This window comes from Papaver somniferum, unplaced genomic scaffold, assembly GCF_003573695.1.
Source record: "Papaver somniferum cultivar HN1 unplaced genomic scaffold, ASM357369v1 unplaced-scaffold_115, whole genome shotgun sequence".
NCBI classification, from domain to species: Eukaryota; Viridiplantae; Streptophyta; class Magnoliopsida; order Ranunculales; family Papaveraceae; genus Papaver; species Papaver somniferum.
In genome coordinates this window covers 1,512,138-1,524,424 of record NW_020620492.1, presented here as the reverse complement: position 1 = coordinate 1,524,424, position 12,287 = coordinate 1,512,138, and the positions used below count along the sequence as shown (strand labels likewise).

Here is a 12,287-nt window from a genome sequence, read left to right as displayed (position 1 = left end):
AAAGAAATTAGTCCAGATTCTTTATGATGATTTAGAGTATTCAACCAATGCCATGGTCGAGACATCGTGCTCTGGTGGGTTCTTGAATAAAATTGCTGATCAACCGTATTCCTTTTTAGAAGAAGTGGCGGAAAATCCCAACAAAGGGAGTCTTGTATAGAACCCACTAAAATATTTTTGGTAGATATATGTAGCACCAACATGATAGATACAAGCTTTGAGTCAGATGCTAAGTTCGCTATTTTATCTAAAAGATTAGAAGCTTTAGAACTGAGTTTATCTAGTTGTGGAATAGAGACCGAGTCACTTTGGGAAGGACAACAATTGAAGAGCAAGCCCATGGTCTTTACAATAACACTAGATTTGATAATTGTCAAAAGTTTGACCCATATTAAAAAACATATAATCCTGGTTGGAGGAACCATCCTGATTTTTTATGGTATATAGCCAAAGTCAAGCTCTACTAAAATTCTCAGGCTCCCACAGGTTTTGTCTATACTAAGAATCCTTCATGACCACAAGTAATGAAAGGTGGCTTTAAGTTTAATCATTTAAATTTTAGTCGCTAAGAATAAAGATGGAATTCTAACAATTTTATTCTATGATGACGTGACAAACTTTCCGGATATAAAACGAGACAAAAATATCCTACTTTTATTCCGTTCGCATTTAAGTTTAGATCACATTTTTCTCACTTGAGAATGGCTTGGGAACATCCATAAGCCTAGTCTTGATTTTAATCGATGGTTATCTCCTTAATGTTTTGACTAAATCGAGTATAACTTCGCACCCAAAATTCAACTCTGTATCTGAAAATGAAAGTTAACCAATTGTCGAAAAGAATAAGGAGTAATGTGTGCTACCTCCCCTGTAAAGATTAGTAATTTGCATTACCTCCCTTATAAAAATAAAATTAACAAAACCCTCCTCGTCAATAATTCCGTAAATTTCAAGTTAGCTGATTCAACACTAACTTACACGTGGTTTTCTGTAGGGGAGGTAATGCAAATTTCAAATCTTTACAGGGAAGTTAATGCAAATTATCAATCTTTACAGGGGAGGTAACGCAAATTACCCAAAAAAAAATAAAAACCACGTGTAAGTAAGTGCTAAGTCAGCTAACTTGGAATAGACGGAATTATTGATGAAAGGAGGTTTTGCTAATTTTATTTATGTAGGGAAGATAATGCAAATTACCAATCTTTACGGGGAGGTAACGCAAATTACCCCGAATAATAATAATGCTAATTAGTTAACTGTTGAAAATTTGGGAGAAATTAAAAGCCGACGTCAGGAAATTTTGATTGCACATAGCGCGTTTGGATACCTGAAGCAGAAGTAAAAGTAGAAGTCAGAATCAAAAGTACTTTTGATTGGAAATATCACATAACTTTTCGTAGAAAAATAGCGCATTTGAATACGAAAAGTAGAAATAAAAAATAAAACTACTGTGCTTCACAAAAAAATTACATTTTTTTGCTTCTAGCGGTGGTTCAAAAATTGATAGTCTCCCAAAAGTCAAATATCAAATTGTAATTTCTGAGTTTGCATCCAAACACGCTAGTCTCTTGCCAAAACGATTTCACGATGTACCTCTTACCAAATGCGATGCAGGCTTGACTAATTTGGCCCATGAGAACTGTTTTAAAAGAAGGCCATAATCATACTGCCCGAAAGGGAAATGGAGTCGTGCCAGAAAAAACACTAGTGGTCGCCAAGTTGGTTATTACACTCTTTATCTCAGAGAGAGAAAACTGGAGGAAGGAAGAAAAAGGGTTTTAAGTTTGGATGAAAAAAATGGTAGAAATCGATGATACATCTCCATCTACTGACAAAGGTAAGGCTTAAATTACTTACTCCATTCAATTTCTTATGTATATCTAACATTTTCTTATTAGATTCATTTCTAGGTTTTGTAAAATGAAGAATTGAAATCTGATTTTATCTTATTAAAGATTCATTTCTAGGTTTTGTTATAAAATTAAGATATCAAATTTCCTTTTTATTTTTCAGAGACCTTGTTAGTGAACTACATTGTTACTGGAAGTAATGGAACTGATCATGACATTGACATACCATCAAAGGGGAGGGTTTTTAATGATGATGATGAAATCTACAATTTTTACAAAGAACATGCTAATAAAATTGGTTTTCCTGTACACAGAAGATTTAAAATGAACTGCAACAGACAGTTATCAAAGCTAGCATAAAATGAAAACAACTTGGATGAAAAATGTAGAGAGATAATAGATAAAGATGGTGAAAGTGAAGGAGGTGATAAAATTTAGAGGTGTTGTACTCTTCCATTCAAAGCTTGATGAAAAGGTAGACAAATAGCATCAAATGTAGGAGTGCAATCTGGAAAGTGGTTGATCTGTTTGGGAATGTAGTGGTGGAATCAAAAAACCTCTTCCTTCAATGTCAGAATGGCTTCTCCTCAGACAAGGAATACTTGTGCTTGTATGGGGTTTCTTCCATTGAGCAGTGGAAGGTCAAAACATGCACTCATCATTAACTTTGCTAGGGATGCTGTGCGAGAGAAAAAGGCTGGTGAGCAGTAGTTGCAGACAACGGTGATGTATGGTTACTTTTCTGCTGCTTTCACTTTTAGTTCTATGTGTGCTTATCAACTAGAATAACAAAGATTGCCTTTAGTTTAATTCAAGTGAATTTGGCAATTTTCTTAATGGATATTCATTAGTAAAATAATAGTGATCTTAGTAAAATTTGCTTTTGTAACAACTGTACTTTCTTCAATTTCAGTTAAAGTTCTTGTTTGGATAGTTTTAACTTTTAAAGAGTTGTTTAAGACTTTATGGAACCTGAAGCTAGTTGTGGCATATGAGATAAACTGACAAGAATATTCCTGATCCCTAGGTTAGCAAGCAAGGAATCACTTCCAGTTGGCTTAACTTTTGAACTACTTTAATACGATCTTTCTTAAGCTTTATGAATTACAACCACTCTCCATCTACAGAAGCTGTATAACCTGCTGCGAAAGATTAGTAATTCAGCATTTCTGTCACTTGTTACTTTTCTGCGATTACATTGTATTTGCTTGCCTAACTCTATATGTTCATACTCCACATTCCAAATACAACAGTAGAATCTTATATTTCATTCCTGCCCTGCCCTGCCCTGCTCTATGAAATGAAATTGTGATTCTCATGTTCCTCACTCACTCTGTAGAATATTTACTTAGTTTCATGTGAGTAAGCACTAATCTGTACTGTATTAGTCGTAACATAGATTTTACTTCCAAAGCGTTAGTTAGTTGTGCTTTGTGAAAAGTGTTAACAGATAGGATTTCACTTGAGAAGTACCTAGAACCATTTTTCAGATCACAAAACAAAATGTCTAGGTTATACTTTTGATTCAATTATTGGACTGGTTACAACGAGTACTTTCATAAAATAGGGAATTGGAATTCTATTGAATGGGCTTTTTGGAATGGGAACTTGTTCTACTTTATCAAATGTAAGTTTCTGCATGTCTCATCATAAGTTTTTAAGTCCTTGTCAGTGGCTTATACTTTCAGCCAACATATTTCTCAGTATTGTACTACTGCTGCTTCTAGTTTCTTTCTCGAAGTATGTTCGGGTGCAAAGCATTTGAAATTGGCTTGGTTGGCTAGCATACTAGTGTTAATTAGACGAAATTACTGGTAGTGGTGGACCCAGGATAGGTCATTGGGTGGCAATTGCCCCACCTCCATGGCTTATCCTGGCTCCGCCACTGCTTGTAATTTCATCGATTCACACGGATTTAATAGGTGTATCTTCTTCTTCTTTTTTTTTTCTCTTTGATTGTTTGGGGAATGGTATTGAAATGGGGTCTTGTTCCGAATATTTGGGCTTGCGAGGGTGCCGGTGTTGGTGCTAGCAAGTCAATGTGGTGGCCACATGTAGGCCCTAATCCTTGGGATTAATTGGTGAACCTTTTGGAGTGAAATTCATGATCCAAAGTTTGATAGGGCATGTGCGTCCACTGCTATGTTGTAGTGTTAACACCATGCTACCACGACCCGATCTCTTTATGAATTGGGCATGGCGTAGTGCTTACAGCAGATATAGTAAAGTCATTGTACTGGGAACTGACAGATTGGTAGAGTTGTTCGTTTTCATATTTAAAGTATTAGAGAAGTTCCTCTTGGTTATATGTTTGACGAAATATATATATATTGGGATACCTCCAAGAAGGATAACTTACCCTTGTTTTAAATATCATTGTTTCTTTTGATCAAGTGTTAACATCAATGGCACTTGAAACACAATGCTTGACCTAACACTCGATAACATATTGATGTTTGCACTTCCCGTATCCTGAATACAATGTTTGGTGAAGGCACTTTATCAAAGACTCGAATTATTTATACTTCTTCTGATGAACTTTATAATACGACTCGTCTCATTTCTGATGCTCAATTTTGAAAACTAAAAGAAATTTATAATAAGTTGTGCTACTGAATGCCAGTATTTTGGTCTTGTGACTTATAGTGAACACTTTGTTTCCTTTTTATTTATTTTTTTCTGTAGGGGAAAGTTTCAGTTTGACTGGTTATAGCTGTTTTTTTGCAATGTGAGATCAAAACCCCATATATGCTTCATTGGTGTGCACCTACATTTTCATGTCAGTCATGCATTTGTAAAAATAATTGCTGCATTTTTATCAGATATAGGTGCTTCCAATACCCTGCATTTTCAATTATTCAGAAAAACCACCAGCTTATTTTTATGTTCATCTGTTGGTATATGCGTTGTAATTAGAAGTCACTATGGGATTTGTTCACGGAGGTTATATCTGTGAAATTTAGTAAGGGCTTGAATCCTTAATCCTTATACTGTTAAATATATCCTGTATTTCGTTTCTGATTGGTACTTAATACAGGACACACTACATGAGTAACACTGTTAGCTGTGGGCAGTGTTTCTCAGATCGTACAAGTGCTTTGTTGACAGTGCAGACTGTTATTTTGGAACTGGCATCCTTGCAGTTAGGGGGCGAAAGACTTAAGCTGCATCCTCCACAATACTTTGTAGCGACAAATCTAGATTTGCAAAATGGAGTAGTTGAAGGAAACCATACGAGTTGCTGAAGATTTGAAGATGGTTGCTGTCAGAGAGTACGAAAGAATCAAGGTAATATGAGTTCATTTTCTCTGATGCTGTTACGAGTTATGCTGAGTTCATTTTCTCTGATGGTTGCTGTTACATTCTATTTTGCAATTTTGCCTATACATCAAATACCTTCCGTGATAATTACCCATTGCTCCACTGTCTGTTATCTAATCTCCATGCCCTAATTCTCTGAAAAATATGGTGAAAAAACGTAAAGATTTAGAGCCTGCTGCTACACCATCGCTGACGATAGACGAAGCAGTCATAATCGATATTAACATCCAAAAAAAAATCAGAAATCTGATTCGAAGACATCTAGTGTCTATCAGTAAGGTGCTTGGGTTCATAAATATTCTCAAGATTATTTTATAAATCCAGATAATTTTTTTTTCTTTAGTTTGTATACTTTGCTATACTTCTTTTGAGAACTGTTGGTCAAGAAATATGTAAAGCTGTTACTTCTGCTTATACAGAGGCGCCGTTGGTGCTCTTATACTACAAGGAGGACTACTTTTGATGGTATGTTGGGCGCTGGCTTGCTGAAATCAAAAGTGAGACTCTCTTTTCTTCTTACTTTTGTAATTTAAACCCTAAAGAAAGATTCTATTTATCTGTTTGGGACTATTTGTGTTTTTTTTTTTTTTTTTAATTAGATTTGCTTGACATTTCGGGGGTTTATAGATCTGGACTTTTTCTTGCTGTTACAAATTTCCTGGGAAATATACCAAATTCCCTTTTGGGGTTTTGAGTGTTTTGGTTGCTAAATAAATCCTTCGCTCATATGGGTTCTTCAGTAAGAATAGTTAGATCAGTTCTTATTCACCAATGGGCTTTCCACCAAACGCCTCATCTCATCATTTTCTCTTCAAATTAATCAATTTTTTTTTTCTCGATCTTCAATGAATATTTTGATGGTTGTTTGTAATATCCTCGAGGTCAATGACAATTACAAACTCACAACATATGTGAGCTTAATACTTAGTTACCTTAAAATTTTCTACTTTCACTTTCAGTCAGTGATATCCATTTTTCAGTTTGAGAAGTAATGTAATACCGTCTTATTGATTGATGTAAATTGGAATTTTGCTGAATTAGGATGAACATGCATTTGTGGATTGGGAATGACTATGTGTTGTTTCCATAACTCTGTTATGAACATATATGGTTCACTTCGAATCCTTGGATCTAACTTTCATATCCAGGTTTGCTCAATGCTATGAGATAGTGACAGAGGAAGTTTGTGGGTCAAATTCTTCAATATCACTTTCTATTTAAAATTATTTGATCGTTAGTGTTGCTATTCTAGTTATTTCGTTTACAGCAATGCGAGATAAATGTCTGAGTTACTGGCGGAGAGCCAGAAACTTGGACCATTTATTCAAGTTCTATGGTTCTTTGCAACAGTCGAACCGTTGTGTTTATGTATTACTTACTCAAGGTAGTTACTATGTTTTGCATTGCTATTGTTGCTCTTTTAGCACCTAGATATAGTAAAAGTTGGGAAGTGGCTAGATAAAAGCTGCCACATATTAAAGGCAGTACTGATATTGGAAATTGATAAAATTTGTTTGAACAATTGAATCATGGATTACACTAACTAATCTAAAGATAATATTTTTTTCCTTAGTTGCTGGAATCGAAATTCTCCATGTAATGTAACATTGTTTAGTTCATAAATGGTTAGATGTAATGTAACCATGTAAAAGGCAGTAATGTTATTATATATAACTGATGTAGTTATAGCTATCTGTCATTTTCACATCTATCGCTGGGAATTATTCTATATTCTTTATTGTAGGTTCAATTATATTTCTGTGCTACGATCCTCTTTTTATTGTTCGTTTTACACAAATTCTTGGTTCTTGGCCTTTCACAGGGTGCGGGTTCACTAAACGGTGCGTTTAATTAGAATTCCACAAACCAGAAATGTTATGCCTACGGAATTACCGACAATTCCACACATGCTGTGTTAGTCAAGATCTATCTTTGTTAAACCCCTGTGCTTCACCACCTGTCTTTGTGCAAGCACCTGCTGGGAAAGGATTGGCCAGCTGCTATTGATTTTCTTATGGGAGGTGCGTAAGCTACCATCTCGAATACTGCTGCTCCATTTGAGTGCAAAGCATTTGATTCAGAAGTAGGACTTGATAGTCAAGTCTAGTAGGCTCTTTGATTCATGGATGAACTATAAACTTAGTGTTGTACTGGTGGGGGTCTCTAAATCTAGCAAAACAATATATAGGACAAAAAGTGAAGAATCCATTTTACTGTTTTTTTTTTTTTTTTTTTTTTTTTTTGAGGACTGAATGCAATCATTCATGGTCAGCTCTCCATGCTACAGATGAGCAACTGCTGCTCCTAGCTGAATTTGGTTAGTATATGTACATCTAAGCTTCGTTGTTTTGAAAGACATATTCCATTAGATGTATTAATGCTAACCCAATTCAAGCTAGCAAAACTAATACTGTTCCATCTTATACTGCTCAGCTAGCCTCCGCTTCAAGTAAAGGTACATAGTCATTTATTTTCAATTTGAACTTATCCTTTTTATTTGTCAACATTGTATTCAGGATCTGTTGTTGCTTAAGGGGGGATGAGAGTGAGGAAATTTTAGACTGCCAGATCCCCTGCATACGCGAGGACAGTGTTGTATTAGTTGGACTTATGGCTCAGTCAGAGCATACGAGTGGTTCTGTCGAACCTATTTCATTTCAGTGAAGCTTATTAAATAGTAAAGGGGCCTTAAAGGTAACACAGATCAAGGCGGTTAAGCTGGGAAACATACCTCCGGGTGCTATCAAGTGGACTCATCCGATGTCAAGGCACTTGTCTATGTTTTCCGCAGTAGTGGTTGTCTGGTAGTATCACTTTGTTGTGTTTGTCAGTAGAGTGTGGTTCATCATGCATTGAACCCAGTCAATATAGAGGTGCTGATGGTTTTGGATGGAGAGAAGTATGCAAAAGATATGCTAGTATTATGGTGGCGCTGCTGGTTTCATGAGATGTCCGGTTTGCATATTTTTCATATATCCGTCTAAAGGTGATAAATGGAGTGTTACAGAAACTGAGTTAACCAGTGATTTTGCCATTTTCGCCATTATGCTTAACATGGTTATATCATTTCTATAATGAGTACGCTAATGCTTCTTATCACACATGCTTAAAATGAATTTTGAACTGTTTCTCAGTTAAGGGTTTTCAATGGATATGCATCTAATAAAAATCTCAACGACACTATTCTTAGTAATTCTATTCGGTCATGCCACTTAAATTATAAATTAAAAATTATCAGTAATCCAGTGATAATTAAGCACCTGTACATATCCAAATTAGAAGGCAAGTTGAAAGTCACAATACTGATTTCTAGTTCACGGCATATTTTTCTCTTGGATTTGATCTGGTTGACGTTTTCTCCTGTAAGATAAAGTTGAAATGAAAATAACATTAATGTGTTAAATTAGGGTCAGTTCCTTCCCTGATGTGGTATCGGATAACCAAAAGAACAGGCAGTATAGTTACAGTTCAGGATTCCTTTAATCATGGATATGTTACATGTAAAAATTCAAAGTGCAAAAAGTTTTCTGTTGTAGAAATTTTTGAGGAGAATCAAATGGTGGGTACTACAAGTTTTTGTGATTAAACTCAATAGGATTAGAGCATAATCAAGCAGACCCTTAAACAAAATTTTGTTTTACGAGAATTATTGGAATTCTGTTTTTTTTTTCACCCAATGACTTTACCACTATACTACAGTGACACCACCCCCATCTGTTTTCACTTCTGGCACATAATTTTGATGGAGATAACGATTTTCACCCAATGACTTTACCCAATGATTTTTTTTTTCTTTTTTCAAGTTGGCAGTTGGCACAGAGATAACGATGAAGAAGGCATATAATAGAATATTGTAATACATGGGGATGGTAACAGAGGGCTTTTTATTCTTCCAATTTGTGTTGTCGACAGCTGTTCAATTATCATCAACGGGTAAAACTTATTATGTGTTACCATCCAACGGTGTTAAACATGCTAGCTTATAAAGACAGCATGCAAGGTCACACGGGATAGCCTATAATTAATCTTTATCCATACCGTTATAAATCGTTCGTTTATCAATATGCAAAAACCGAACAAAATCTTATCAAGAATATTTCCTCTTTAACAAACTAAACAGATTTTTAAGATAAACAAGATTCTGCTAAGAATCTTTCTTTCCTTCCTCTAACAAACAAAACAAACTATTAAGATAGATTCAAAATGTATACTCGATTTTTACGTAGACTTAGTTATATAGTTATAGAGTAAATAATTAGTCAGAGAAATAAGTGCGAGATTAGATATAACATATTTAAGCTATCAACATCCCAAGTTCTTTGTACTTTTCACCGATCTGAGATTCAATAAAGTCATCACCCACTGATTTTCTTTTATATCACCACCAAATTGTAGAGTTATCACTCAAAGTTCTTCTTTCTAATCACCCCCCAAGTTGCAGCAATGGTGATGAGTCAAGAAATAGAGCTTGATGAAGTAATAGTAGAAAACCCTATTCCAAAACCGTCTGCCAAAAAACTCACGTTATTTCCTCTTATCTTTCTCATCTATTTTGAAGTGTCAGGAGGTCCTTTTGGAGAAGAACTTGCAGTTCAAGCAGCAGGACCACTCTATGCTTTGCTTGGGTTCTTAATCTTCCCATTTATTTGGAGCATACCGGAAGCTCTAATCACAGCAGAACTTGCTACTGCATTTCCAGGTAACGGTGGATATGTTATTTGGGCATCTGAAGCATTTGGTCCTTTTTGGGGATCTATGATGGGTTCATTGAAATTTCTCAGTGGATCTATTAATAATGCTGCGTATCCGGTACTGATTAGAGATTACTTGATAACTTCTGGTATTCATTTATTTGACAAAAAAGTGCCTAGTCATTTATTTTTATGTATATCTACGATAATACTATCGTTTTTGAATTATACTGGATTAACAGTTGTTGGTTGGGTTGCTGTTGGTCTTGGTGTAGTTTCTCTGATGCCATTTATTATCCTGGCTTTTATTGCAATACCTAAAATTAAACCCCATAGATGGGTGAGTCTAGGTATAAACGGCCATGATTTCTGGAAAAATGATTGGAACGTATATTTAAATACCCTGTTTTGGAATTTAAACTTTTGGGATAATGCAAGTACTTTAGCGGGAGAAGTAGACAATCCACAAAAGACTTTCCCAAGAGCTTTGTTTTCTGCTGGATTAATTGCTTGTCTTGGGTACCTGATCCCTTTATTAGCAACAATTGGAGCTTTAGAGTTGAAGCAAGAGGACTGGGAAGATTCGTATTTAACGACCGCTGCAGGAATGATTGGTGGGTCATGGCTGGGGACCTGGGTTGCACTTGGTTCAGTTTTATCAGGTGTTGGATTATTTGAAGCTCAGTTAAGCAGTAGTTCGTTTCAATCTGAAGGAATGGCAAATCTTAGGTTTTTACCGGGCTTTTTTTCATCGCGATCTAAGCATTTTAATACACCATGGGTCGGAATCTTGTTATCAAGTGCAATTACATTGGGTGTTACATTCTTGCATTTCAAAAACATTATAGCGGCAGCCAACTTCTTATATAGCCTGGGTATGCTATTAGAATTTTCTGCTTTTATTTGGTTAAGAATTAAATTGCCAAATTTGAATAGACCTTATAGAGTTCCCGCGAATGTTCCTGTCCTCTGCATTATGTGTTTGATACCTGCAGCATTTGTGGTGGTCGTTATGAGGTTTTCTAAACTTATTCCTATCTGCATCAGCGCTGGTCTTACTTTTCTTGCAATTTGCAATTATTTTCTGATGAATTACTTCAAATCCAAGGGGTGCATCAAGTTCAGTGCTAAAGATAATGACGAAAACGTGGGGGAGGCTGAATCAAGAGAACAACAATGAGGGGTATTTTCATATTCTCTGGCTTAGTTATGAGTTTCTAATGGCTTTTTTCTTAGTGTTTTTTGTTTATCTATGCATTGTTTAAGGTTAATGCATGATTGTAAAGTTTAAGATTTCTAGTTAGCATTATTATGCTTATTGTTTAGATGCTTTATAAATAATTTAATTGAGGATTTGTTTTGGTTGTTCTAAGCATTCTTGTTTATATATAATTCCTCTTGGGTATTTATTCATGTAACCGACTAGTAACTAATAATATGTTATAGATTTCTGTGTGCTCGTGTGCATGCAAGTATTTTTCTGCACAACTACGTTGAAACCAGACGTTGCCTTTTGAATGCTTGAGCTGGTTATCTGAACAGTTTTATGTGAATGATGCCAAGTCTTGTCTCAACTGCTATGGCAATCTGGATTTCAAGACAGTTTTTTTTGTTGTTGTTCATATCTTTCTCGTCTCCGATTGTCTGATCTCACCATTACTATATATATATATATATATATATATCTTGTTCCAATCATCCTTATTTTGTAAACGGATTTCTTGCTTTACAATTTTGTTGGTTGAAAAAAAGCAGCCTAGCCTAGCCTAGCCAGGGGAACCACTTCTCTGGAGATTAACCAACAATTGGAAGAAAAAGTAAAGTTCAGCCTTGTGACCCGACAATTGTATTACTAAGAAACAACCTAGTATATATTCCTGCAAATTCATTGCCGTATTTTCACTAGTTGCAGCTTGTCAGATTAAATTTTGTATAGTCTTCCAGGATTCTCCAAAGTATGTAGGATTTATAGGAACTTATTCCGTTCCGTCATGATTAAGTCGTAGTTGTTAGTGTTGATAGTCAATGTTATTAAGAATGCAGGAAAACTACAGGAGTGATCCACTAGAGAGGTTGGAATAAAAAAACTCTTCGCAATGCCACTAGTGACAGGACAGTGAATTAGAATAATTTGTGCATCATCGCCAAAAAAAATAAAAAATAAATAAACAATTGGTGCATCATTCCATAGAGTTTTTATTTTTTATTTTTTCAAGCTTATGAGGAAAATCAACTGGTTTGATGTTCTTGGATTCCTTATAGTGCAGCATCATTGTGATCCCCAGGTACAGGATCATTGAGCCAAGCTGTTCCTGGCTTTTATTATCTCTGGCCATGGCTCTTTGGGTCTTAGCCACGCCACACTACGTACTAGGCTAGCTACAATATGTAACACACCCCACCACACATGGCTCTTTTGGTCTTG

General features: G+C 35.5%; 1 protein-coding gene and 1 long non-coding RNA gene across 2 annotated transcripts; both read left to right on the top strand.

The window, feature by feature from the left end:
- The first annotated feature begins 1,695 nt into the window (after window positions 1-1,695).
- LOC113329134 lies at window positions 1,696-8,304 on the top strand. Its single transcript, XR_003349729.1, has 6 exons — window positions 1,696-1,837; window positions 2,014-2,578; window positions 4,888-5,138; window positions 5,591-5,668; window positions 6,994-7,192; window positions 7,688-8,304. It is a non-coding gene; the product is annotated as an uncharacterized LOC113329134 (long non-coding RNA).
- A 1,207-nt stretch (window positions 8,305-9,511) lies between these two features.
- On the top strand, window positions 9,512-11,092 carry LOC113328998 (probable polyamine transporter At3g13620). The gene has a single exon (XM_026575976.1). The coding sequence runs from the start codon at window positions 9,615-9,617 to the stop codon at window positions 11,040-11,042; it is 1,428 nt and encodes a 475-aa protein (XP_026431761.1). The 5' UTR covers window positions 9,512-9,614; the 3' UTR covers window positions 11,043-11,092.
- The last annotated feature ends 1,195 nt before the right edge of the window (window positions 11,093-12,287 follow it).